The sequence below is a fragment of the Notolabrus celidotus genome, chromosome 17 (genome assembly GCF_009762535.1).
Source record: "Notolabrus celidotus isolate fNotCel1 chromosome 17, fNotCel1.pri, whole genome shotgun sequence".
NCBI classification, from domain to species: Eukaryota; Metazoa; Chordata; class Actinopteri; order Labriformes; family Labridae; genus Notolabrus; species Notolabrus celidotus.
In genome coordinates, this window is record NC_048288.1 from 7,335,429 (window position 1) to 7,361,304 (window position 25,876).

Sequence of the window (25,876 nt, forward strand, 5' to 3'; positions counted from 1 at the left end):
AGGCAGAGAAACTACGGATCAAATTCAACAAAACAAAGAAAATGTGAAGCTTTATTGTTTTTAATTTTACAAAGCATCAGTAAAATCAGCCCTGAAAGGTCACTGGAGTAACTGTAAAAACTGTCATCCTTTCAATTAGCCCTAGTAGAAAAGTTTATTTTAATACAAAGATATTAAGCTCCTACAGTAGAAGAGAGAAGACAAACAGACATGACGTAAATACATCGCCAATCAGAAAGAGAAACTGAACAAACAGCCTGCCAAAGAGTTAGTCAAAGGATTTTAAAGGGAGTTTGTTCTGAACAGAAAATGTTGAAATGTTCTTGCGCAGCTCTCTTCGACCAAGCTAGGTGACGACATGCAATGCCTTAAACTTTGATGATGCTTTTTCACCCTTTTCATGTCTACATGAGTTATGTGTTAGTAAATGGGGGCTTTTTATTCCTTAATGTTAGTGTGTTAATGCTTTTATGGGTATAAAATAAGCATGCACAAGCCACTCGGCATTTTATTGTTAGCCAAATTAAACTCCTTCAGGTTACTCTGACAGTGTTAGATCTATTCAGGTTAGTTCTTAATAAAGTCAACTTTTCTCTAAAACTCTTCTAAGAAATGACAAACTGCAAGCATCTATGATGAGCCATTAAAATCATATGTTCGCCGTTATTTAAAAGAATACATGCTTAATTAAAAATGAGCTGAAAGATGTTTGATCACATTCATTTTGGTATAAGTGAGAGATCTATGACAGTGACAGATGTTTCCAGCTAACATACCAAATTTAAAGTCTCAGTTATGAATAGTCGAGCTCGTTGGGAAGGTCCTTTGTGTTTAGTGAGACAAAAATGACTCCAGTACAGACAGAGCTGACTTGTTTCAATAATCTCACAGCACTGCAGCTGAAGGATTTTCATCTAGTCCCACAAATTCAGTGTACTGTCAGCAAAGTGTCCCTTCATCATCATCATCATCATCATCAGCATCATGCTGGTGTAAATCTCCGCTCCGTTTTCTCATATTTCAGTGACGCCCGTTCGTACTGATCCAGGATTGCACTATTCTCAAGAAGTCTACATGATGGAGACAATGCAACATAATGTAGAACATAAGCAGACACACACACAACAGGACGGCACATTTTTCACGCTAGAGACAAAACACTGAGTAGCACTTTATGTGACTGCTCCATTACATTCAAGCATGAAGCTGCAAACATTAACTTCCACTACTTTATTTATCTGTTACTGATCTCAAGGTTTTTAACTCAACTTCTTTATATGAATGATATAGTGCTTACTGCAAAGTCGTGGAGCAATCGCATTGAGTGTTACACACAGGCATAAATATGGCTCACAGTAAACCAAACACAATCAAATGCTACAAGTGACATAAGTCATGCAACACTACAGAGCAGTCTTCATATCAGCATGTTGATCTGTGACATCTTGTAACGACATCAAGGAGATGCTTCAGTTATCTCAATTCATCGTATTTGCACGGCTGCCGGTTTGCTCCAAAGTCAAACTCAGGGTTGTTAGCTAAAATGCTATCATGTTGCCCTACTAGCGTGGTCATAGGTTACTAATCCTATAAATGTAAGCTAGCTCATAAACTGTAATGTGTCAATGTCTTTTTGAATGATTAGACGCTGAAAGGACGACGGTCAGGGAAAATCTTGAGGGCCATGTTTTGATTTAAAACAGAATATTGAACTAACTTATTAGCTAACGTTAGAAATTAGGTAAAGTTGGCATTTAACAAGGGACTAGCTTAAATCATAGAGTTATAGTTTTAACCCTAGAACACTATCGCCTGGTGATTTTCACACGAGCAAACACATTTACATGATTTTCATTATGTTGCATTTGTCTGAGTGTCATGGGTCCCTGGGTAGCTTCAGCATCGTCACTCGTCCTATTCCAAAACCCGCTTTTTCCTACAGGCACGTGTTCGGGTGATTTTCTCCTGCAGCTGTTTGTGTGTCAAGGAGACTGTGTCTTCACCAGGGAAGTCTCAAATGTCCCAGGAATAGGTGGACCAAACACCAAGTTTCCAGTTTCATCATTTTTTGTTATAAGGAATTTTTGGTCCAGAATTCCAAATTTGTCAGTAATTTTGGACCATTTATTTAGGGTCCCCCGTTGATACATATTTTTCATTTTGTTAGACATAGCACAGTTTAAAATAAAATAGCACTACTCTAATTTGTCATGTATTGTCATATTTTGATATATTTTGATGACAAGTACTTTTTTTTGGGTATATTATATCGGGGGAAAAACACCCAGCGTTAGCGATAGTGTTCTAGGGTTAAAAGACACAAAAGTGAACTTAATGGTTGCTAAGTTGAAAAAATCACATTAAAGTGAACATGATATTACTATGTTTCCCTTTATGTGATGCAGTGCTAACATGCTAGAAAGTTGGTGCAGGTTAAACTGTTTACCTGAATATAATCTAGCTGTTTTGAGACCTAGCATCTTACAGTGAATGGTATGCTGCAGAATGAAGTAAGTGTGAGAATCTGCATTACCTTTTCAGTAGACTCTATGGGCTATTGAGCTAACCTGCTAAGCTAACCCCACAGTGATAGCTCTTTCTACCTGCACTAGCCAGTCGTTGCTGCTCCGCCTTAGCTGTTGATGCATTTGAAGTCATTAGTTATGAGTTTTTATGCTGATAGATAAAAGTTATAAAAGTTGAAACTATCAGTATGGCCATTTGAGCTAACCCCCCTTAGCATGATTTCAGAGCAAACTAGCCGCTGTATTAATACAGTTCAAGTGCTTTTGTTAGTGTGTGCAAAAACTCCGCTTATCAAGTTTTATGAAAACATTTGGATATGTGTCTGCTTCCACGTGTGCTTTAATATAACTTTAACAAACTCATGTAAATTCATTATTGTAGGCCTACAGGGAGAAAGTGCACAGGTTAGACATATTTATTCAATAACAGCTTTAACTCAAGATGATTAAAAACAAAAAGTCCATGCTAATGAGTAACCACTGGGTGACAGTATATGACCTCTGGAGGACATACAGTAAACTCAAGCATCACAAAGACTTCAAACAAACTCAGTAGGAGGGCAAGATGGCCGCAAGCAGGAAAACCATCTTGGTGAAAATGAACAATAATCAAAACATAAAAAAGTGAAAGAAAAACCCGCGCAGAAGTCACAGAAAAAGAAAAGAAAGAAAATACATAAAAGTATATACTGACTGGGCAAATGATGACTACACGACATATAAAGATGTTGATTGTTGGATAAGGGTGCTTACCTTGAGATTGTCTCTTAGACCCTAGTTGTGTTGTACTCTGATTCATGTTTGCTCAAAGAGCCAATGAGGCAGAACCTGAAATGTCATGGCTCTTTCATTTAATATCAAACTCCTTTTGCATAGAGAGGTCAGAATGCATAATGTGCTACTACATCACAGCAAGAAACGTTTCTAGTCTCTGGGAGCTTTGCATGCAAACTTGTGGAAAGTTAATCAACAGTCAAGAAGAACACTCAGAGCACACAGAAAGTGCATGCACCTATTTTTAGCCAAAATATACCTTCACATTGTGTTTTTGTAAACATAAACGATTACTTTCCAAGCAGTCAAAGTGCAAGTACACAGTAAAATACCTCCTTTTTAGATATAAAATCTTTTTCATGCCAAAATATTTAGCTTCATGGATTTAGGTGATATTATCAGTATCAAAGCTAGACATAAAAATGCATAATTTATACTGATTTGCAAAAATATCAATGAAGTTAATCATCCTTATGAGGCACGACTTAGAGCCCTTGTGTTAACAGCTTGAACCGGACTAATAACAAAATTAATATCTTATAAAATAAGGTTTGAATTTGCTTAAAGACTTCATTTAGACCTTACAGTAAAGTAGAGTTCATAAATTTTTCAGTAAAACTTGGAGGGGCACACTTGACATGTTCAAAGATGGGCATGCAGGATCATAATTTAGCCCTTTGTGAAAATCAAAGCTTTCTAATGATAAAAAGGGAGGAGGAAAGAGAATCAATGCAAAAGAAGCTTGCTGTAATCTCAAAATAAAAGAGAATTAGAGTAAGAACCAAGCAAACAAAAGAGGAAAACAAAAAGAAATGCAAGTATCCCACACACATTTCAAACATCCCCACAGGTGTTGACTTTTCCTCATCAGAAATCTATGGATACTGACCGCTGTACTGCCTTTTCGTGGCGTGAAAGCCGGTGGCTGGTAGTGGGAACTTCGTCCAGGTCGTCGTCCAGGTCACATCCAGTGTCCGCGGCGTCTTGCGAGTAGCTGTGCTTCATGACCAAGATGCTCCTGCGGTTTCCTGTGGTCGGCAGCAAGGGCCGCACCGACATGGGCGGCTGTGGAAGGTCTGTGAGGATGGTAGCCGCCGCAGCGTCTCGAGCGCTCAAGTTCCCCCGGCTGCCTCGTCCACTGAGTGACAGCTGGGATATGTGGGCGGAGCCGGGGTTGGAGGAGGAGCCGCAGTGGTGATCGTGGACGCAGCGGGAGGAGGCACGGCGGAGGGCGTGGTAGTTCTCAAAGTCTTCAGCTAGGTCGACTAAGTCCGCTGAGGTGGCTGCGGCTGCGGTGGCGCTCCGTAACGTACACAGCTCGTAATGAGGTGGCTCGAAAACCTCCTGGAACATGGTGGGATCAAAGTCCTCACGCCGCAGGATGTACTTTTTACGTGGCTGCTTGATCTGGACGATGACGGAGACGATGAGGAGGATGAGGACGATGCAACAAGTGACACCGATAATCGTTCCGTTTGTGTTGTTCAGGTTGTCCAGGATGTTGGCTTTCCTCTTTTCTGTAAAGAAGAAAATTTTACAGGAAAAATTACCTTAAAACCAAGAAAAACGCTCATGAAACCTCACACAGTGAAGAAAACACACCTGTGATTACCTACTGTAGTTTACTATTACTAGAAGTTAACTTTTTATCAATTAACCAGGTGAAAAGTGATTGTCAAGTCATATCTTTACATCTATGACCAGGCAAAAACATAAAACCCAGAGCTAACTAAATGTTAAATCTACCTAAATGTTAAATCTGGTCTTGCCGATAAATGTGTCTTAAAATTAGTGTAATGAGAGTCTTGAAGTTACGCAAATAGGCAAGATATGAGTTTCTGCAGTTTGGCAGGGAAAGCAACACAGGCTGAAGGAGGCGGGGCTTAGAAAATGGTCAGTTATAATCCATGGCACCATCAAAGAGAGAAATCTAACCAATGGACCTCATCGTGTACAAAGTAAAGGCCACATCTTTCATGAGCAATCAGAAACGTGGACAAAAAGGTCCTGTTGGGTCATCACTACAGTCACTGTATCACAAGGGAAACCACCACAGTGCTGCAGACTAACAGTGTTCGGAGAGCCGTGAGATCTGTGACATTTAAATGCTGGATGAACATGTAGCACAGCACACTGCGCCTCAATGACACTGAATGGTTACATTCAGAAGTGTAAAGGAGAAATGGAGAAAGCCTGACATTTCGCCACTAATGAGGACAAATGTGGGCGCTGTGGTGGTCCTGTGCAGTACCAGAGCGGAGACAAGGCAGAGGACGGAGTAACAGGCAGAGAAACATGGCCTCCTTTTGCTGGGTTCTGCAGAGTTTCAATCTCAGACAGTAGAGTGGAAAGGTAACTCAGTCTGAGTGAGGACTCAGTCTTGCAGGATTCAATTATACTTAATTAATTCAATTTGTCACTTGTTCTGGTTAAAGCCTCGGAGTTACAGTCCTGCATACTACACAGACGTCTTTGTGTGGAGCTTTTTAGTCCTGTCTAAAAGAAGAGTAACTACAGGGCTGAGAATTTACTGCATCAAAAGAGTTCAAAAAGAGAAACTGCAGCAGGTTAAAGGGTATGTGGATGCATTTGTTTGGAAGAAAAATGCAGCAGAACACATCTTCACTCTTAGCCAAGCACAACAGTTTAATTAGCATCACAAGCATGTTTATTTACTGCCGTGGGAGTTTCAAAGCTACAGTGCTACGAGAAACTAAAGTATAGATCTCATTGTACTTTATGTACTTGAAGCAGTCGTGGGTCATAAAAGGTCAAGGGAAAGAAGACTAATTATTTAGTGATATAATGCAGAGAAGACAGACTTTACACCAGAGTTCATGCATTTCAGATAATTATTACTGCTGTTATAAACGGAGACAGAGTTGAGGGGAAAGAGGTTTTGATAAAGTATACTTGAGTTGCCAAAGCTAAAACCTAGGGATCAATGTATAGATCCAGAGGCTGCTGGGGGGAGTGAGAGATTGAGTTGCAGAAGAAATAAGTTACAGCATCACAAAGTCAGGAAGTACACCAGGTGCTGCTGAGAGGGAGTAGAAACACAGAAAAAAAGAACCAAAACCAGTCAGTGAAGAAGTTTCACTTTCTCAATGTTAGAAGGTCGTAATCATTCCATCATATTGTGCTATAATTCCTCCTTTTTTTTTTCTAATGATATTCAGTCTATGGTTATCACTGGATCAGTTTGAACTGATGTCTCTTTTTAATCCATGTCTTTGTTTTTAAAATAAAACTGAACACATTTCAAGAAACGACCTGACGTAAACCTACAGCAATCATCACTCTGGAGATACAGTAGACCAGCAGAATATACTTTGTTCATGTAGGGTACCCTTATTTCAGGAAGAAGGCTGACTGAAAAACAATGATAGTGCCTTGAAGACGAAAAAAAAGGCTTTGAATTGAGCAAAGCTCTTTAAAAAAAAAGAATAATACAACTTACAGTAAAAGTTTGATTAACTTGCCAGGTCTCAAGTCAGATTGATTATGTTTTCTAAATATTGGTGGTCTCTTGGGAGAAATATGCATTTTATATTAAATTAATCTGTTAAAAAAATGTGTACAGTTGAACAGTTGAAGCAGTGTGATGAGGGCATTGATAAAAATGTCCACAGCTCTACAGACAGCCGAAGCAGTGGTGATAGTTGTAAAAGTGTATCAGGCTCAGAACTAAAAGCACAGCAAATCTGTTCAAGCTTACAGATGGATCTGACTCCCTGTCGCTGTCCATGGTGCTGAAAAATGAAACCTAGCCCCTCACAGTGCGTCTCTCTCCATGGTGCTGAAACCTTTCAGCTCAGCTCCAAACACTCACCTTTACATTGGTTCTCATCCCAGGGGTAGACACAGTTCTGCATGCCGTTGCACACCAGCGTGTTGTTGATGCACATGTTACTGTGACAGAAGAAGGCATCTGCATCACATGGAGCTGGAGAGAGGACAAAACAAATCAACATTAATGCTACGGCACTGAGAGCTGTTCACAATCAAAGTTTACTGAAACCTGCTGTGCTTCCATCTCATCCTTACAGGTGGTGAAACTTTTATTACATTTCCTTTCACTGACACCAGCTAATATGCTGGACATTTGGTTATGCTGCAGCACAAATCAGTATTTGAAGTAGAGCTGAGGAGAAGTTCCAGTGTGCCAGATTCTTCAGGAAATAAATTTGGACGGGCATTACTCACATCCGGACCTGTTTACCCCTGAACCCATCTGTTCTTCATGAATTTTCATCCAGATCCTCCCCTTCAAACATTTGCAGAGACAACTTGTGGGTATGAATGAATTTCTTGTGTGTGTGTGTGAGTGTGTGTGTGTGTGTGTGTGTGTGTGTGTGTGTGTGTGTGTGTGTGTGTGTGTGTGTGTGTGTGTGTGTGTGACAAATCAAATTCTTCCTATTGACACAGAGAGTTATTTGTCCTCACCTTCCTGGTCAACACAAATCTAAACAGGACAATAAACATGCGTACATCCTCAAACTCATAAAGACACCTGCCCCCCTCCGTGGGTTCTCTCAGACACCACGCTGGTTTCTCTACCTTTCTACAGCGCTGGCATAAAAAGTAGAGTCCCCTGCCAGCAAGACATGGCCATAAAACCTGTCTTATAATGTTACAAGCACCATCGTAACATATATATTTATATGATGATGGAACTATTTAATTTAAAGCCAAGGTGCCCTTTCTCTCAAAAACCAATCAAACTAATGCACGAGCCTGCTGATTGGTCAATTTATTGCCTCCCAACGTCAGTATAGCGGGGAGCAGAGCCATGTCATCACGACCACAGAGAAAATACTTTAACCTGTTTAATCTACAGAGTAAGATGTAATTTAACTGTGCTCTTTTAAAATATATGATATGATTCATAAAGTAGTTATCATTTTTATTATATCCATGTTCATATATTACAGCAGCTCAGAGCAGATTTAACATTTTGGCATTGGATTTTGACGTTTTTGCATGAATAAGAGGACTGCAAATGCATCCTTTAAATACTGTTTTATTTACATATCTTAAAGTTGAATTAAAATGCAATCACATGTCTGAATGAAACACTTGTGGTGAAAGCATTTTCCAATAAATGGAGCTACATCTTGCTACTTTAGGCAGGCAACTCAAGCTGCACTGATTTCCCATTCGACACGCATCATTCTCACAATCACCTCACAAATGTACCATCCCATTTTCATGGCGTACTCCATTGCCACCACTGCCCCCCCTGACCCTGTGCTGTGCTTTAACTTTCAGCCCCAGCACCCACCTGCAGCTAGACTTCAGCTAGAGTCCAAGATATTATCTCATCAATCATCAGTTTCTGAATCCATGAGTAGTGATGAGGTCAGGAGCTAGATGCCAAATACATACGATGTCTGCTGCAGCAATAAGGTTTCAACCAATGCAGCGTGAGCTGGCCATGCATCTCAGTAAAAACACAGCTATGTGTAACCTCTGCAGTGGTCTCTTTAAAAGCTCTGATAAAGGGCGTTTGTTCGACCTGTTTTTCAGTAACGTACTCACACTCTCTCCTGTCTATCTCTCGAGGACCATGGTTTCATTTGGATTTTGGGCTCACCACCATAATTTTTGTTTAACTTTGATCCTGACGATCGTTTGTCTGGCTTCAGTAATTAAGTACAAACACTTTACAGATCACTGGCATCTATAAGTCTAGACCCAAATATCAGACATTGATAAAAATGTAGGTATTTGGGTCAATACCTGAAAATGTGAGAAGATTACAGCCATATGGTGCTCACTTGACATTAGTCTAGGAGACAGCTTTCTTTGTTTTGCAGATACCTGTCTAATGTATAAATTAGTTCATGATCAGGCACCGCACCACCACTGCTTAAACAATGTGTGTCACTCTGCAGGACCAATGCTAGGGAGACCAGGGCATCTGCAAGAGTTGACTGTTCGGCTGAATTTAAGAAAACTGCTTTCGGGCGATCTGCTTTTTCAGTCTGAGCTGCAGAAAAGTGATGCTCAACTCAACTGCACAAGCTTCAGGGTTTTTAAAACAAAACTGCATTCATGGCTCAAGACAAACCAGACATGTGATCACTGATTTAACCTTTGGATACATCAGTTTAATAGACATATGTGTTAATGTGACATACTGTTGTGTATACGTTTTGTATTGTTTGTAGGTGTTTGAATATTGTCTTTCAGACTGTTTGTTTTGTGTGTTCTTAGATCTTCCTGCTCAGGGACCACGGATGTGAATTAGCTCCTTTAGCATCTCTGGCTCAGCAGTTGTGTTGTGCCTGATCTCTGTCAAATAAACTAATAAACTGAACTAAACTAATATTGATATACAAAATCAAAAGAATAACAGTAGAAGAATTCAGATTGTTAGATCTCAAGTCTGCCATTTCCTGCATCACAACACGTCTGCCTGCCTCCTGCCTGGAGCGCTCCCACCAAGTCTACAGTATATAACTCCACTGTGAGGGCTTCGGTCTCCCTCTTTTCCTCTCCAAACCACTCCTGACAGACCAAGAGACAACATATGTGAGTGTAAATGGACTCTTTGGACTTCAATAGTTTATAATGAATAGGGATGTAGGGATGTTGGTTTAAAGATTGGTGGATTAATTTGTGTTGATTAATCAACAACTCAGGTAGCTAACCTGAGTTTTTTAATGGATGCATTTATAACGTTGGTTAAACTATAACCTTATTTCTAAGTCCTATTATGATCCTTGTCAGACTATTTAGACTATTTATAACAAGGAATACAAATCGTCACTCAACTTAAGTACCACAGAACTTCATGAAATATGTAGTTGAACTACTAATCCTCTAAGTGTTGTTGAGGACACAGTCATTTGAAATATATTATGTACTGCTGGGTTAGGAATTTCATAAATGGTATCACACATAAAATGTTTCATATAAACTGTAATCTTCAGAAAAAACTACTTATGCAAGAAAATTAGATTAAAGTCAAAGCACAGTTAAACCTTTGACGTGTAGTAAAGAATAAGGATGTCATCATCAGACAGAGCCATGTCCTTCTGTGCACAGTCTTATGAAGGCATGTGAAGGGCATAAGTTCTAAGAGACTACTTTCATTCCTGAATCCAAAGTTCCAGATGAAAGGTCCAAAAGTTATTTGTCAGTGACATGTGCATATAATGGATGGCTTTATTTAGCTGTTCTCTCCCTCACTCTCAGTCTGTAGGACTCTCATTCTCTCTTTATCTTTCACTGGCACCGGGTACTAAAGCAGCTTGCCAGTGGTATGGCAGAGCTGGGGACTATGTGACAGTGTTACCACTGTGATGTATGGCTGTTTTCATCCCAGCACTTATCCCAAGTGAATAATAACACACCAAATTAGAGTGACTTATCTCTTTCTGTCTCTGTATGCCATCCTGTTTGGGTCTTTGCCAACATTTCATGACTCATAGCTACTCTCTGTGTGTGTTCTGATGCTCTTCTTCTCATTTTCACCCCCCACCTCTATTTCTCTCTGTATTATTTTCTCTTTGATGCAATGTTTGCCAAAGCTGTGACGGTTCTTCTCCAGCAGAGGGAGCTCACCCCTTCTCCTTCAGCTGCTGAGTCCTCCTGGCTCCTCCAAACACCACAGGGCGAGACCAGACGTTATAAAAAGTGCGAGCTGCACTAATCTCCTGCGAAATTAATTTCAAGACATTCTGTAATAAAAGTCCCCCTTTGCCCACACAGAGATTTTCACAGCCTCTGCTGGAAGCATAAATTAACTTCTAAATGAGTGGCTGATGAAAAAAGTCTGGCTGCCTCTGCAGAGGGGGATTCTGCAGTGAAGCGCTGGGAGCAACACATTGTTGTAATGAATTTTTTAAATCAAATAACTAGATCTGTGTTTTGTGTTCTTTGTTCTGTATGAGTGCAGTTAGGCTTTTTTAAGAAGATGGTGATAATGAGTCTTAATGTGTTAAAGAAGTAGTTTCAGCTCTTAAATCAGCTCTGATATCACCCGTTTTCCTCTGATTTGTAAAATCAGTGTCAGGTTTGTGATGCTAGTCGATGTTTTGACTCTGACAGTGGATTCTTTAAATGCTTGTTCTTAATTTCTTGCCTGATCCCTTCCCCTGAAAAAGTGACTTATGGTTTAAATTGTACTTCATGAAGAGCTTTGTCATCGGATTGAGTCGATTAGAAAAGCTAATTTAATCTAATGTCAACAATTCAAGTACATTGAATTTCCACAAACCCTGAAAAACACCACCAGTCCTCCGTTCACCCACTGACAACTATTCACCCAGCCCTTCAATCATTTATCAGGACATCTGTCTATCCATTGATCCATTGATGTATAAACCCATCCAATAATTCATTTGTCCATCCATTCATCCATCCATTTATACATTCATCCATGCATCTATAATTGCAATCATTTAATAATGCAACATTCCTTCAATCTGTCCGTCTACCTATCCATGTATCAACCCACCTATTCATTCATCCATCCATTCTTCCATCCATCCACCTATCTAGTCATTCAGCCGTTCAATGGTTTGTCAATTCATTCACTTATCCATGCAGCTATCCATTGTTGTATAAACCCACCCACCTGTTCTTCATTTATTCATTCATTCATCCATCCATCCATCCATCCATCCATCCATCCATCCATCCATCCATCCATCCATCCATCCATCCATCCATCCATCAATCCATTCATACATCAATTCATTTATTTTAACACCACCTAACCACTAACGCATCCTTCTATTCATCCAACAACGTAATTTTTTTTTATCTATCCATCCATCCATTTACTCGTTCACAAATGTATTAATTCATCTGTCCATTGATACATCATTCTACTCATGCATACATCAACTTTCCATTCATCCAACCCTTTTTTCCATCCATCCATTTATTCAATTGTCCTTCCTTCCATCCAACCATCCAGTGTTTCTTCTCACCATCAATCATTGGATTAAAATGCTGTTCCCTGATATCTCCTCATAATTCTCTATAATCTCGAAGTAACCAAAGATAACGAGCGAGCAAAGAGACCTAATCTGATCTGATACCTGATACAGAGATCCGTATGTTAAAGGCATTAGCATACTCTCTTGTTGTGAAAGGCTTTCATGCGCACAGCATAGAAGAATTGCTAGAAACAAGAAGTGATGTGTGTGTGTGTGTGTGTGTGTGTGTGTGTGTGTGTGTGTGTGTGTGTGTGTGTGTGTGTGTGTGTGTGTCTGAATGTGCCTATGTGTGCTGAAGCAAATTTCTATCTGCGACCCCTGAGAGGAAGGTCTGTCAATGAGGTGCAACAATGCTGACAGCTATGGTATCACAACAATTTATTACCTAGCGTAATTGCTTCTTGAGTACAGATAGGCTTCCCTTTTCTAGATGTGGTAATGGTAACCTCACGCTGTAGTTCTGAGTGTTTGTATGTGTGTGTCTGTATTTGTGTGTCTGTGAGCCAGGATCAGTAAGCAGGTGTGAACACAGCACGGACGATAAAGCTGGATGTTTGCGTTTGGGAACATTGCTCTTCCCATCGGAGCATCTCGTTGGGAGTCAGCAGCTGTGAATGGTTCTCTAAGAGCTGCTGGTCCCACTGGGCACCAGCAGCTGTAAACAAACACATAGACGCTCGGGATCTAACAAAGCAAGCGAGTGCTTATTGTAGAAAAAAACAATGACCAAATGCTGCAAATCCAGCGAGTGCACCTGGAACAGAGCACACACTCAGGTGTAATAATTACACAGTCATTGTTTCACCCGAGGAGAAGAAGAAATGACTTAAGTACAAGCTGCACATAGCATTTAATCTCGGAAATTGAAATGATTTACTTTTGCATTTTACATGTTTTTATGTTTTATTAAAATGTGGAATCCTTTACAGCCGCAGCTCTCTCAGATTAGGGGCTATTATCTAACTGCTCTGATCACCACATTAAACATTGCCTTAAAAACGTGTAATGTCTGCATAATACAAACCCTTTGGATAATCAACAAACAGTCTCTCTTTCAAGTGTTCCAAATTTGTTTTTGAACACATTAACTAAGAGTACTTCACCAAAACTGCAAGTGCCAACAAAGCTGGGTGTATAAATTGGGCTTCTTCTTCTCACTGGAAAACTTTGGAAAGGAAATAACTAAATATAAAAATATGTATGTTACTTGTCTGTGCAAAACGGGAGCCTCCCATAGACTGTATAAATAATGGATGTAGTATCCGTGACGTCACCCATCTGTTCCTGAGCGCTGTTTTGAAGCCAATCGTCAGCGGCAGCCATATTGGTAATGCTGAACTCAACCAGGAAGAGGTTGAGGTAAAGAGGCGGAGCTTGAGCCGCCTAGACAACAGCTATGTGTTGTCCGGGAGTCAAGTGAGTCATGTCCTTATTTGGGCAAAAACTTATAATCTTAATATTTTCTGTACCGTCACGTTAGAAAAAAATTCACCCCCGTACAGTGTGTGCCGATAGAAAAATTTGCTACATAGAGCCAAGTCGTTTTTTGAACCAGGCTGTAAACATGTGTATTAATGCTGCAAATATTGTCTTCTTTGAATTGGGGTGTATGTGGTTTCCGGTGTTTCTGCAGCCAGCCTCAAGAGGATTCTCGATGAATTGCAGTTTATAACACTTTCCAATAGTTTGAGAGTGAAGATTGCCGCTTGGAGCCTCCATGGAAGGAGACTTGACCCATGTAAATATAAAATGCTCATTCTAAGTGAAACATAAAAAATCTAAATTATATTCCACTTCTAACAAATCTGTTCTGCTAAATGCCGAGCAATAGTACTCACTGCACCTTTAACATGTGCGTATTAACATTATGAAAATATCTTAGTGTTTCTACATATAGTTGACCAGGTGCATGCAGATAAGAATCAATTGAAAACATAAATACAGAATGAATATCCACGAGATTCACACGTCATCACATATTCTCCACAAGCCATTACACTCTTAGAGCTCTGCAATAGAAATATATTTGAAATGGTTCAAAAAGGAGGAGATGCGATCACTTTACAAGTTTGGATGCACTCAAAGAAAGTTTAGTCCGGACACTTTTCTTGAGCTCTCCAGTTCTCTGTTACACCTGTACACGCACTCACGCTGACAGTGTTGCTGCAGTGCTGCTGAGCTGTGCTGGATGCTGCTCTAAAGGCTCTGAGGTCTGGCTGGGGATCGCCTGAGTGACTTGGGCAGCAGTGTTGCCCTGGCAACAGCACATCCTGGCACTGCTTGGTGAAAAGGCCTTACAAAAGGGACACGGACTTCACAACACAAACAACTCTGCTGTCACTGCTGTCGCCTATTGTGCACAAACTAACCACTTAGGGCTGTCTTTTTATCACTACCATGTGGACACACAAATAGCAAGGACTACAATACAGGCATGTTGTTGACATGTAGGATACTGATGTGTCTTTAGGTTTATGAGCAATCAAAACTAACCATGCTGCATGAGGGAGAAGTAAGTTTTACTCATATTTTATCATTCTTATGATACAACCAACATGCATTATCATTCTGTCCATGAGGTGTAACTAGTACTTTTTACCACATGATATGGGGATGCCCTGGTGTGGCCATTTAAAAAAAAAATGGTTAAGGTAAATTTGTCCCTGTTGTTACACGTGTCTATCCCATTGTCTCCTTCCCTCTCGATTTTAAATGACTTACATCAGCTGCAGCTTTATAGAGTTCAGAAACGTGTGTTTTTAGCTGGCTTGACGGCTGCTAAGAAGATGGTTTCCAGTAGATGGAAACACCCCTTACTGATCACTCGTAAACAATGGTTACTAACGTTTATTGATGTTGTGTCTGGAACGTTCCACAGCTCGCATCCATGGAGCAAAAGAGGAAACAACTCAGCTATGATCTGTAAAATTGGACGATCTTAAGAACTTGCTGAATGAGCAACCCCCCCACCCACTCCCTCTTACAGACCCACATACACACACCTTCATCCACATCACTTCACCACATTACCACAACATATTCAACAACCTTGAACTTTCTTGAACAGTTGAAGTTGAAGTTTCTTTTTATCTTGCTGTTTTTTTATTTTTTTTTGTTTTCTATGACCTTTGGTAATCTATATTTTTTTGTAACTGCACAAATGACAATCAAAATGTGATCACAAAAAAAATATATATATACATTATCTCCAAAAATCCTGTTAAGTGTCATCGGTACATAACTCCACAAAGAGAAATCTGGCACTTTGTTTCATTATGGCACCAATTATACAAAGGCAAAGCACCTCTTTGAGTTATTTGCTAGATTCAGACATTGTTCCAGAAATTACATTTTCAAAATCAAACATAAAATATAAAATCTGTTACTTCAATCATCTTTAGGTCACAGGCTGTGCAAAAAAAAAAAAGGATGACATGACAGCTCCTCAAAACTGAAGCAAAACCAGTCTGCCTACTGACCGTCTACAGTATCGTACATGAAGCTGCCTCCTGCATGTTGACAGATGGGACATGGGTGATACTTGAAAATAAAAATAATCCATCCATCCATCCATCCATTATCTTGACCGCTTATCCCGTTGGGGGTCATGGGGGGCTGGAGCCTAACCCAGCTGGCTTCGGGCGGAAGGCAGGGTACACCTTGGACAGGTCGCAAACCTATCACAGGGCTAACACAGAGAGACAGACAACCATCCACGCACACACTCACACCTACGGGCAATTTTTTTAGAGTGATCAATCAACCTGGTGAGCATGTTTTTGGACTGTGGGAGGAAGCCGGAGTACCCGTAGAGAACCCACGCATGGACAGGGAGAACATGCAAACTCCACACAGAAAGGCACCTGCCCAGCTGGGGATTTGAACCAGGAACCTTCTAGCTATGAGGTAACAGTGCTACCCACTGCACCACGTGCAGCCTAAAAATAATCCAGATTTTTTAAAACAAACACGATTTCGGTTGGGATGCACATTCGTGCAGAAGTTGCCCCAGTTGCTGCACAGCAAGAAGGTCTCTGGTTTGAACCCCAAGCTGGGCAGGTGCCTGTCTGTATGGAGTGTGTGTGTTCTCAATGGGCATGTGTGGCTTCTCTACATGTACAGTAAAAACAAGCTTGTCAGGTTATTCAATGACTCCAAATTTTCCCTAGGTGTGAGCGTGTGCACGAATGGTTGACCTCTCCAATGTGTACCCCACCTCTCACCCAATGGCAGCTGGGATAGACTCCAGCTCCCACCTACTGGCCGGAATGGGAGAAGAATTGTAGAAAATGGAGGGATGGTTTCTGTCATACTTCCTCTTATAATGCTGATTTATGTCAGAGTGTTATATTATTGATGGATTATTATTGCTTAAATCAGGTGTAACACTATTATTAAAGGCTCTGTTGAGTAATGTGGCTCCTGCGGTGTTTGTGCGTCAATAAATTAAATGTGTATTTTGGTAGCAAAAGGGAAAATGTGATGTTAGTAAGGCAGCTCCCCAAGCTGATCCTTACTGCAGAGATGCAGGCTCTACATGACAATTTATGGTTGGGGCTTTACATCCAGTCAACACTTTTTCTGGTCCCTAAAATTCCTCTCAAAGTTCCAAATGTGTATCTATGGCATTATAATGCATTGAAAGACACTGACATAACGTTCACTCAGGAGCCACAGACCCTCTTCATTCAGCTTTGTAGTATGAAGACTAACCCCTGTGACCCCTGTCTAACTACGAGCTCCATCAATGAGGAGCCGCTGATAGGGGATGGCTGTGTTTGTGTACACCATGTGTGTGTGTGTGAATTTAGATCCCTCCCAGTTGTTTGGCTGAAAGAAAACAGGAGATGTCGACACGCAGAGCTCATCCTGTTGTTCCTTTGTCTCAGGCTATTTCTCTCTCTGTTTATCTATTAGCTGGTAATGCTGCAGTGCTCAGCTAAAATCAACCAGTGCTGTCACATAACCCACAGGCAATATTCCAATATAATGGAAATCATATTCCTTGGTTTTCTGCTCGCTGCTACTTAAATGGTCGTAAAACTAAATGGGAACCTGAGACAGGCCCTTCTCTATGAATGGCCTGTGTTATAACTCACCATAAATGTGGTCACTGTGCTTCCATCTCCCCTTAACGACCACCACTAAAGACTTGACCTGTTTTATTTTTGTGTCAATGTTGCTGTCACAGCGTCTGATTCATAAGCCAATCAGTTTCCTTGCACAGATGGGTCATTCTGCCATCAACATCTTCATGATGAACAGCGTGTGTATGAGTACAAATGTGTGTTGGGTCTTACGTTCTTGGTAGGTTGTGAAAAGGATCCGGAAGCGGCTCTTACGACTGGCCTCGTCCGCCCACATGCGGATGACGCCCAGAGTGGAAACCAGCATGAGGTCGTTGGCCACCGTGGAGCAGTACTTGCTCTTCAGGTCTTCCACAGAGCTGAGACGAGACAGGATGAGATAAGACCTAGAGTTTGTTATCAAGTATAACCATTATGTGATCTGAATTTAATAATCCACTTTATTTAAGAAACCCCAGAGCAGCCGAGCATCATTGCTCCTTTTGTCTGATAAAAATCTCCATATCATGAGATAATGAATCAGCTTTTAGGTGTATTTAGGTGTATTTAGCTTTTAGTGTGTATATTTGTGTTCAGGCAGCTGTGATGATTCTATAATATAGTCTTATCTCTAAAAATCAAATATTGTTCCCATTAATCATGATTTAAATATATCTTTATTTTGTGATATAAACAAGTGTATCATGTCTGGCTGTTGTAACTAAGCTACCTTTCTAATGGCTGTCTGTTCAATATAAAAGCAGAGAGTTAACTTAGTTTAGCTTTTACAATGTGAACAAGGGGACAGCCTGGCTCTGTCCAAAGGTAATACAAACTACCTCCCAGATCTTTTAAACTGACCTAAAACACTTTATATCTTGTTTGTTCAATCTAAAACACAACGACTTCAAAGAAACATTATTTCCGACTGCTGGCTGTGGCTACACATTTAATCTATAAATGCCAAGGGTTAGGGTTAGGCATAAAGTCCAAGTGGTTAAGCTTAGGGTAAAGGTTAGGGTTATGGTAAGGGTTAGGCTTAGGTAAAATGTTAGGGCTATGGTAAGGGTTAGGCTTAGGTTAAAGGTTAGGGTAAGGGTTGGGGCAATGGATAAACTGCAAACCCAGAGGTTAGGTTTAGGGATATAGCCTTCTGGTTCTTTAACGTAATAAAGCTCCCGCGACGAACTTTTGGTCTGTGTTGATTTGGCGTCCACTGTGGAAAAAGTGTTCTCTTTGCTTTTCCTTTATTTTTTTATTTAAAGGAACAGTGCATACTAATTAACACTTCAGCATAGCATTCATGTAAATATGCAAGAGTTAGCCATAATGCATTTTTTTTTATCTGTAGTCCCCAGCAGGTCAAAACAGAATTCATAACAAACAAATCTGAATCTGCTGAATCTGTTAACTTCGTACATAAATAGTTTGTTTATCCAAACATCTCAACCTTTTTACCATCAGACAAGTCACTCAGTTTGAATGTTTTCCACAGAAAATTTAAACAAAGGCACTTCCAGTTTGCATGTTGTAAATGTCTCACAGTACCAGTTACGGACATTAACATTCACTGTGTAGAAAGAAAGGAGTTGATTAATCCATAAAGACATAAATGAAGAAGAAGGGGTAAATAATGTGTCGTCATACCTGCCGCCATCATACACTGCCACAAAGTTGCGCTTGCATTCATTGGAGTTGGCCATCTCGTAGTCGAGGAAACGCAGGTAGATCTGTCCAGTGTGCCAAGGCAGACAGGAAGGAGTACACAAAGAGAAAAAGCAGAGATCAAATGAGGAGAACAAACATGACAAGAGAAAGATGAACCATACAAAGAAAAGGAGGAGTGACAGAAAGGATCCTAGCTCCTTCCTATTATGCCCTGTGCAGTTTCCTCATTATCTGACTGTCTGATATAGCAGCTCTGTAATGAAATAAGACTGACAGACTGCCGCTTGTACAAAGTCATTACATACGCATGTCAAATGAGGACTCAGAGACGGACAGAGTTTATTAGCTTTAGACTCATTACTCATATCTGTTGAGATAAAGCGTCACACAACCTTGTTAAACTTTAAGGAGACCTTGGATATTTTGCACAATCTTTGGATTTTCAGGAGAGAAAATGTCACCCACTTACAGCTCTCTTTAAGCAGTGACCTTTGAATTTGACTAAACTTTTAGATCAGCAGACTAAACAGACATAAAGTCTTTAACAGAGACTTTAAAACTACGACAGATGTTTACTGAAAATGAGCCCAAACAATCCCTTTGAGTGAAATATCCACCTTGCTTTCCACCTTGACAAAAGCTATCCTCTGTGAAATTAACACTTCCTGACTGCCTCCCCATCATCTTCTGTCACTCATTCATCAGGCCCAGGTCGCCCAATCACAGCTCTGGTTATGGTCGGCCGAGCACAGCCCTTACCATCATTATGGTTAATGAGTGGCCCGCTCCCGATCTGTGACAGGGGAATGTGACGCTTTTAATGCCCAGAGACGAAGGCTGCAGATGGAGCCAGATAATGGACCTCGCAATGTCAACTCGGCTTCAACAACATGACAGGTGAAACAGATCGGAGGGGGAAAACAAGCCATCCAATTACCCTGAGGTCTTAAATTGGTGTCAATAATCTTCAATTTAAAAAGAAGTTGTCATCTTCGGACACTCGTTTGACTATATCAGATATTTCACGAAATTCTAGGAATTTTTGCTTTCAGTGCTGAGCTATTATAAGGCAATGCAGTTCAATGTCATTACTAGCTTCATGATGGAAGAAAAAAATCCACTTCACACATATCTGACCGTATACAGTGTTTATTTCTCCTTCCATTTGACTGTATACAAAGACAGACGACATGACAGCTCTCTAAAAGTGAAGCCAAACATTTAAAGCTCCCCCTACTGACTGGCTGCAGTTCAGGACATACAACTTTCCTTTTTCATGTTAACAGATGGGAAACACACAAATACACAAAAAAAATCACAATGTATGTTTTTGTCATAAAAAACAGCGCTCCTCATGCAGATTTATGCCCTACTTTTCTTTATTTGAAGGTCCAAAAATATTTTGAATAAATTGTATGATGTTATAAAAGGGAGTATAAAGCTATGATTGACAGGCATGATTGACAGCCCTGTTGATGTTTAACATTGAAGTTAAAAGTGTGTTTTGGTTAGGAGGAGGGATAAGATGTAGTCGCCTCGGGAGCATCCCTGTTGTGCATATTCTGGCTCCAAAATGACTCATATATCTCTTTTCTAGTCTATCTGACCACTCAAAGCTCTTTTACACTACACATCACATTCCCCCTTTCGCACCACATTCACTCACTGATAATAGAGGCTGCTAATGTAAAGGACCATCAGTATTAGCTAATCTCATTCATACATCTTCACACACCACTGAACAACATAGGGAGCAATTTGGGGTTCAGTGTCTAGCCCTAGGACACTTTGGCATGTGACTAAAGGAGCTAGGATCGAACCACCAACCTTCATATTGATAGACGACCGACTCTACATACTGAGCCACAGCCGCTGAGATATAAGCAACTGTAGTGAGAGATGTTTTGGCTTCACTTTTGTACAATGAGAGTAAGTGGGAGCAAGTAATCCATCTTTGTATGAATGTGATACAAACTTGAGATGAGGATACACATTTTCTGATTCAGGGACACTCATTTAGAGACACAATGATCAGGTCACTGATCACAGACAGCACAGGTCAGCAGACTTTCTCCATTTGGTTAAAGTTCAGGAGGCTGAAAATGTGAAAAATTAGCCCAGTATTTCTTCCATCAGCTCGTAGCAGCCACACTGGATGTGCAGTTTATTTAGTGTAGAATGAAGTTAATGCAGCCGTCCATAACTAATTAAAGGTAATTCAATCAGCAGGAACTAATTAAAAATACAAAACAATGCTGATATGCTGGGCACTCAATTTTTGAACGTACTCCATCTGGTTGTAGCGGCTAATTAAAGAAATAAACCAACAATCATTTAAGGTCATTGGTCTGACAGTTTGTCCGCTGTTATTGATTCTGGATGGAGTCAAAGCTGCTGCTGGTTGAGGCTGAATTAAAGCTCTACACCCAGAGATGGATGCAGTTAAAATGTTCGTACACATGGTGGTCCTGAGATTACAATTCAACCAACTCAGATGCTTTCTTGATTTTTTCATCTACCCTTTCTTTATTTGTCTTGTAATATTACATCCACTGCTTTGTGGATTGGCACAAGTTTCTGTTCAGACATTCACGGTTCTGAGACGATAAATCTGACTTTTGGCAGAGCTGGACTGAAGTCATTCAGGGCAGGAGCCCAACACCAGCTGAGGCCAACCTGCATGCATCAACAACAAACCACGTGTGGTGTAATTGTTTGTGAATTACTGTTTTTGTCACTCTTAGTGGTGAATCATTTTTACTATATTTAATTTGTGCTGCAATGTGTGTCTTAGTTTTTTTTCTGACAAGAAGAGCTCTTACAACCAGATGTCGTTTTATTTTATCTATGTGGTTCATTTTGCATCTGATTTCTAGATCACTGAGGATTTTCACTGTGCTCTTCATGGACAGTCCTATCATTCGAGAGCATTAGCCTCTATGAGCAGGGTATTGTCCAAATGAGAGGCCAGGGGTGGTTTGGCCCCCAATTTGAATTTGATTGGCTATCCCAAAATTTCAAAAACATGTTTAGCTAATTACCCTGTTGGAGGCAGGACTTATGTTAAAATCAATGATTTGAGCTTTGTTGAAACAGGCTGCTAAATCGTCATAATTCAACAAAAATATCATTTGATAAGTGCTTTGAATTATGATGTTAGACATAGGCCTACATCTCCTTGTTGAGTCCTTCAAGAATTGTGTTCAGAAGTTTGAAAATATTGCAGTTTTGTTAGTTGGCTTGAAAAGTTACAGAATTATATGAAATAATGTAACATTTGTTGTTAAAGTAGGTATGCTTAATGGATATAGAAAGGTCAACAAACAATAATCATTTGGTTTATGTGAACATATTCTTCATGCGACCCTGGTCAAAAATTGTGGACACACCCCTGACTATAGAAACAGTCGGCATCCCAGCAAAAGTCAGGGGAAAAAAAAAAAACGGTAGCCACAATGCAAAAGGGAACGGACTTTGATTTAAGACGTGATACGTACAATTCTGCATGATAAATGAACTAAAAAAAAAGTGAATATAAAGTTTTATTTACCAAACCAAAGCCCAGAGACAAATGGAGAACACTGTATGTCTGTAGTCAGCACTTATGTAACTTACGCTATTTTAAACTTATCCAAACAATCTGGGATTTTTTTCAGGGGTGAAATGAAAGTTTTTCCCATAAATGTTGGATTAGTAGTTACAAGGCAAGAATGATGAACTACATACCACACTTTTTGAGGCTGCTGTGTGTAAATCTCTGCATGATACACAGTGTCATTTATAATAATCGTCAGGTGCAGGGACTTAACTAAAACATGCTGTTCTAGTGAGTATGAATGAAAGTATTTTCAGTTTAATTTATTATATCTCTAGAAAATGTGAAATTATATCTTATCAGCTGATGAGCAGATGTTGTCTGTGGGTTCTGTGAGTAGTATCATTTGTCCAGTCTTTCATAACATATGGACAATAATTTGTCCCTGTTCTGTTTGCTTTATCTATGTCTCATTCTTTGTTTATTGACAGTAATGACTCAGTTTAAGACATGACAGCTTGTTCACATTAACATCAGCATTAAAAATCTGTGTGTTTGCAGTGTTAAAGGCTTAGGAGGAAAGGATTGTTTTCCCCCTTTCGGAGCCCCGCCCCCAACAAAGACGTAACGCAAACTATCTATGAACAAGGACTTTGGCGGAAGTGGCGAAACTGCCCCCTGCTTCTACTTGATGGGCAGGGAAAGAAGTCTGATTTAGAAGAAGACGTGATACTATAAAACTGAGGCATTCCCGATAATTCCATATGCTCCTTACAATATGTTCAGCGCTCATTTTGCTAAATGTTAGCATGCTTAAATACCAAATGAATGCTAAGATTAGCAATAGCTCAAAACTGCTGCTGTCTGTTAGTCTTGTCATATCTGGCATATTTCAGAGTTGCACTGATGGATCACTTTAACACTTTAATGTGATTTCAGGCTATCCGTGGTCTAAATATATGGTCTAAGTCATATTAATAACACACATAATGAGCTACTAGAAGCTAACACTCTGCTCATTCCTTTGTAACAAACACTCTGGCTGTGATCCTCCTGTTACAGTTGCAGCTCATGGGTTTGTCCTTGGTATTGTTTAAGTAGAAAAAGAGTCACAGTGCATTAAAAATGAGATTACCATTTTTGATGTAAGACTGCAAAGTAAACCAATCCAGCACTTGTACTTTATCTAAAAGAAAAAAGGCACAGGACACTGAATTGATTCAGTGTTCCCTTTACCAAGAAGATAAGCACTGCAGATGTACTACTGTAAATCCAACTACTGCTGGAGCAGAGCCAGAGTGAACTGTAAAACCTGAAACACTATTTCAGCCCAGACTGAAATGTGGCTTCTGGACGTGGCTGCCATTGTAAGTGCTGATAGTTACAGGCTGAACTCCAAAGTTCTAAGAAATAAAAGTGTTTTCAATTATTGTTATTTGGCAGAGAGGAGCAACAGAGAGATAAAAGAAAAAAAACACCACAAAATGCTGCCACACACGCTTTTATGCAGTAAAAGATGACAGGCTTGTGATTTTTTGAGCATTTTTATTACATGAAATGCTGCAAATGCTATCACAGATTGCAGTCATTTCAATTTTGCTCATGTGCATCCAGCTGAGTTTGCACATTGAGAAATAATAACAGCAATTTTTCATGTCTGTGATATTTCTTTGCCTTCACTGAAGCAGTGTCTGATAGATGCCTGTCAACACATTTCTAGAAGAAAAGCAATCAAGACATGCAAAATAAAAACAAGTGACATGAGAGAAAGCTTTTTCTACAGCTCTTATTGGCTAAATCTTCTAACTGCCCATTGATGAAGAAAAATCTGAGTGCAGACGGCCTCGCAAAGCCAAATGAAGGCAATGGATCAGATAGATACAATCACCAATTTGTTATACCAGAGATTGGCTCCAGCAGGAAAATAGGGCTGCCTACCATTGATTCTGCAGCACCCAATAATGACGCAGAATCCATCACCGACTGGGAGGAAGAATATATTCTCACTGTCGCTAAAGAGGTGCCTGAAACAGCGTTCATGCTGTTCATTACATCTGGAATGAATGTCCATATTTTGGCCATTATCTCCATGAAAAGACACAGAAGGTGTCAGACAGTGCAGGCAGGTGTGGTGAAGAATCCAGACAGTGTGAGACAAACAGGACACAAATGATGTCTGTGGAGAAAATAAGGCAACTGGAAGTATTCCTCCACAACTACAGCTGTCACATGAATCAGAAAAAGTTGTAAAAACAAACTGAAAAAAAAAGGAGTTATTTTGTTTAACTTTGCATCCAATGCTTTTCAGTGAAACTCATCCATATCCTGCCCAATTGTTACCATAGACTATAATTAATGGATGTAGTATCTGTGTCGTCGCCCATCTGTTCCTGAGCGCTGTTTTGAAGCCAATCGTCAGCAGGAGCCATATTGGAAATGCTGAGCTCAACCAAGCTGCCTGCAAACCAGTGTGTGGTAAAGAGGCGGTCTTTAAGCCTACTAGACAACAGCTTAAGTGTTCCCGCCTGTCAATCAAGTCAGTCATGTCCTTAAATGGGCAAAACTCGTAATCGTAATCTCGTGTTTGGCATGCTCTTAACTTATACAAAACGTACCTATAATTTACAATGTTACAATGTTACAATTTCATTTAGAAGACGCTTCTATCCAAAGCGATGTACATTAACATCATCACAGTAGAGGCTTCACTCTGGCTTCCTGAAGTGGTAAGAACCCAAAGAGTTAACAAGTTTCTTGTGATTTACTTGTTAATCCATCCTAAGTTTGCTAAAACAATAGTTGCAAGCTTTGTCAGGTGTGTACTTAAGAAGAGAGGAACACCCAATTTGAAATACTTTTAATGGAGGTAATATTGATAATTCCTGATTCATTCCAGGGAGCTGGATAATCGAAACACTGACTGATTTCAGCAACAAAGTGTCGAGCAGAAGTTTCGTTTCTTTTATTTAAAAGCGATTGTCAGCTGAACTTGCACGCTGCTTTCAGTTTGTGCAGATAAAGTATTGTCACTTTCCTGCCAGTGGGGTGTGTCATTAACCTGGACTGCATTCTGCCTCCATGTTTTTGCTCTCCAGACATACTGTTGTTGCTGCATGCACCTGCTGATCCTGCTACAACAGTACTACAAAAACAAACCAGAATACTTGGCGTGCTGAAAATTGCAGAATCTGTAAACACAGATTTTTCAGCCACTAACTGCCTGTTTTATGAGAGTCACTTTGTCTTCCTTTCACAGCAAAGTAAATTCAGTTTTTGGAAAGTGTTTAAGAAATTAGGGTTTTAAAAAAGGCTAAAAATTGAAGTTACATATGGTGATGTAAAGCAATCACATTA

The 25,876-nt window shown here is 40.0% G+C and overlaps 1 protein-coding gene across 4 annotated transcripts in view; it reads right to left on the reverse strand.

Moving 5' to 3' along the window:
- Positions 1-25,876, reverse strand: part of neto1l (neuropilin (NRP) and tolloid (TLL)-like 1, like) — a 117,260-nt gene that overhangs the window by 1,805 nt on the left and 89,579 nt on the right. The window contains exons 8-13 of one of the 4 annotated variants that reach the window (XM_034705827.1): positions 18,967-19,049; positions 17,554-17,699; positions 7,132-7,245; positions 4,189-4,816; positions 3,279-3,353; positions 19-1,070 (exon numbers count right to left, since the gene is read on the reverse strand). In XM_034705827.1, coding sequence (XP_034561718.1) covers positions 3,293-3,353; positions 4,189-4,816; positions 7,132-7,245; positions 17,554-17,699; positions 18,967-19,049 — 1,032 coding nt within the window. In that variant the 3' untranslated portion in view covers positions 19-1,070; positions 3,279-3,292. Of the gene's footprint in view, positions 1-18; positions 1,071-3,278; positions 3,354-4,188; positions 4,817-7,131; positions 7,246-17,553; positions 17,700-18,966; positions 19,050-25,876 lie in introns of those variants that run through there. The other 3 variants (XM_034705828.1, XM_034705826.1, XM_034705829.1) reach the window with 3 other exon arrangements.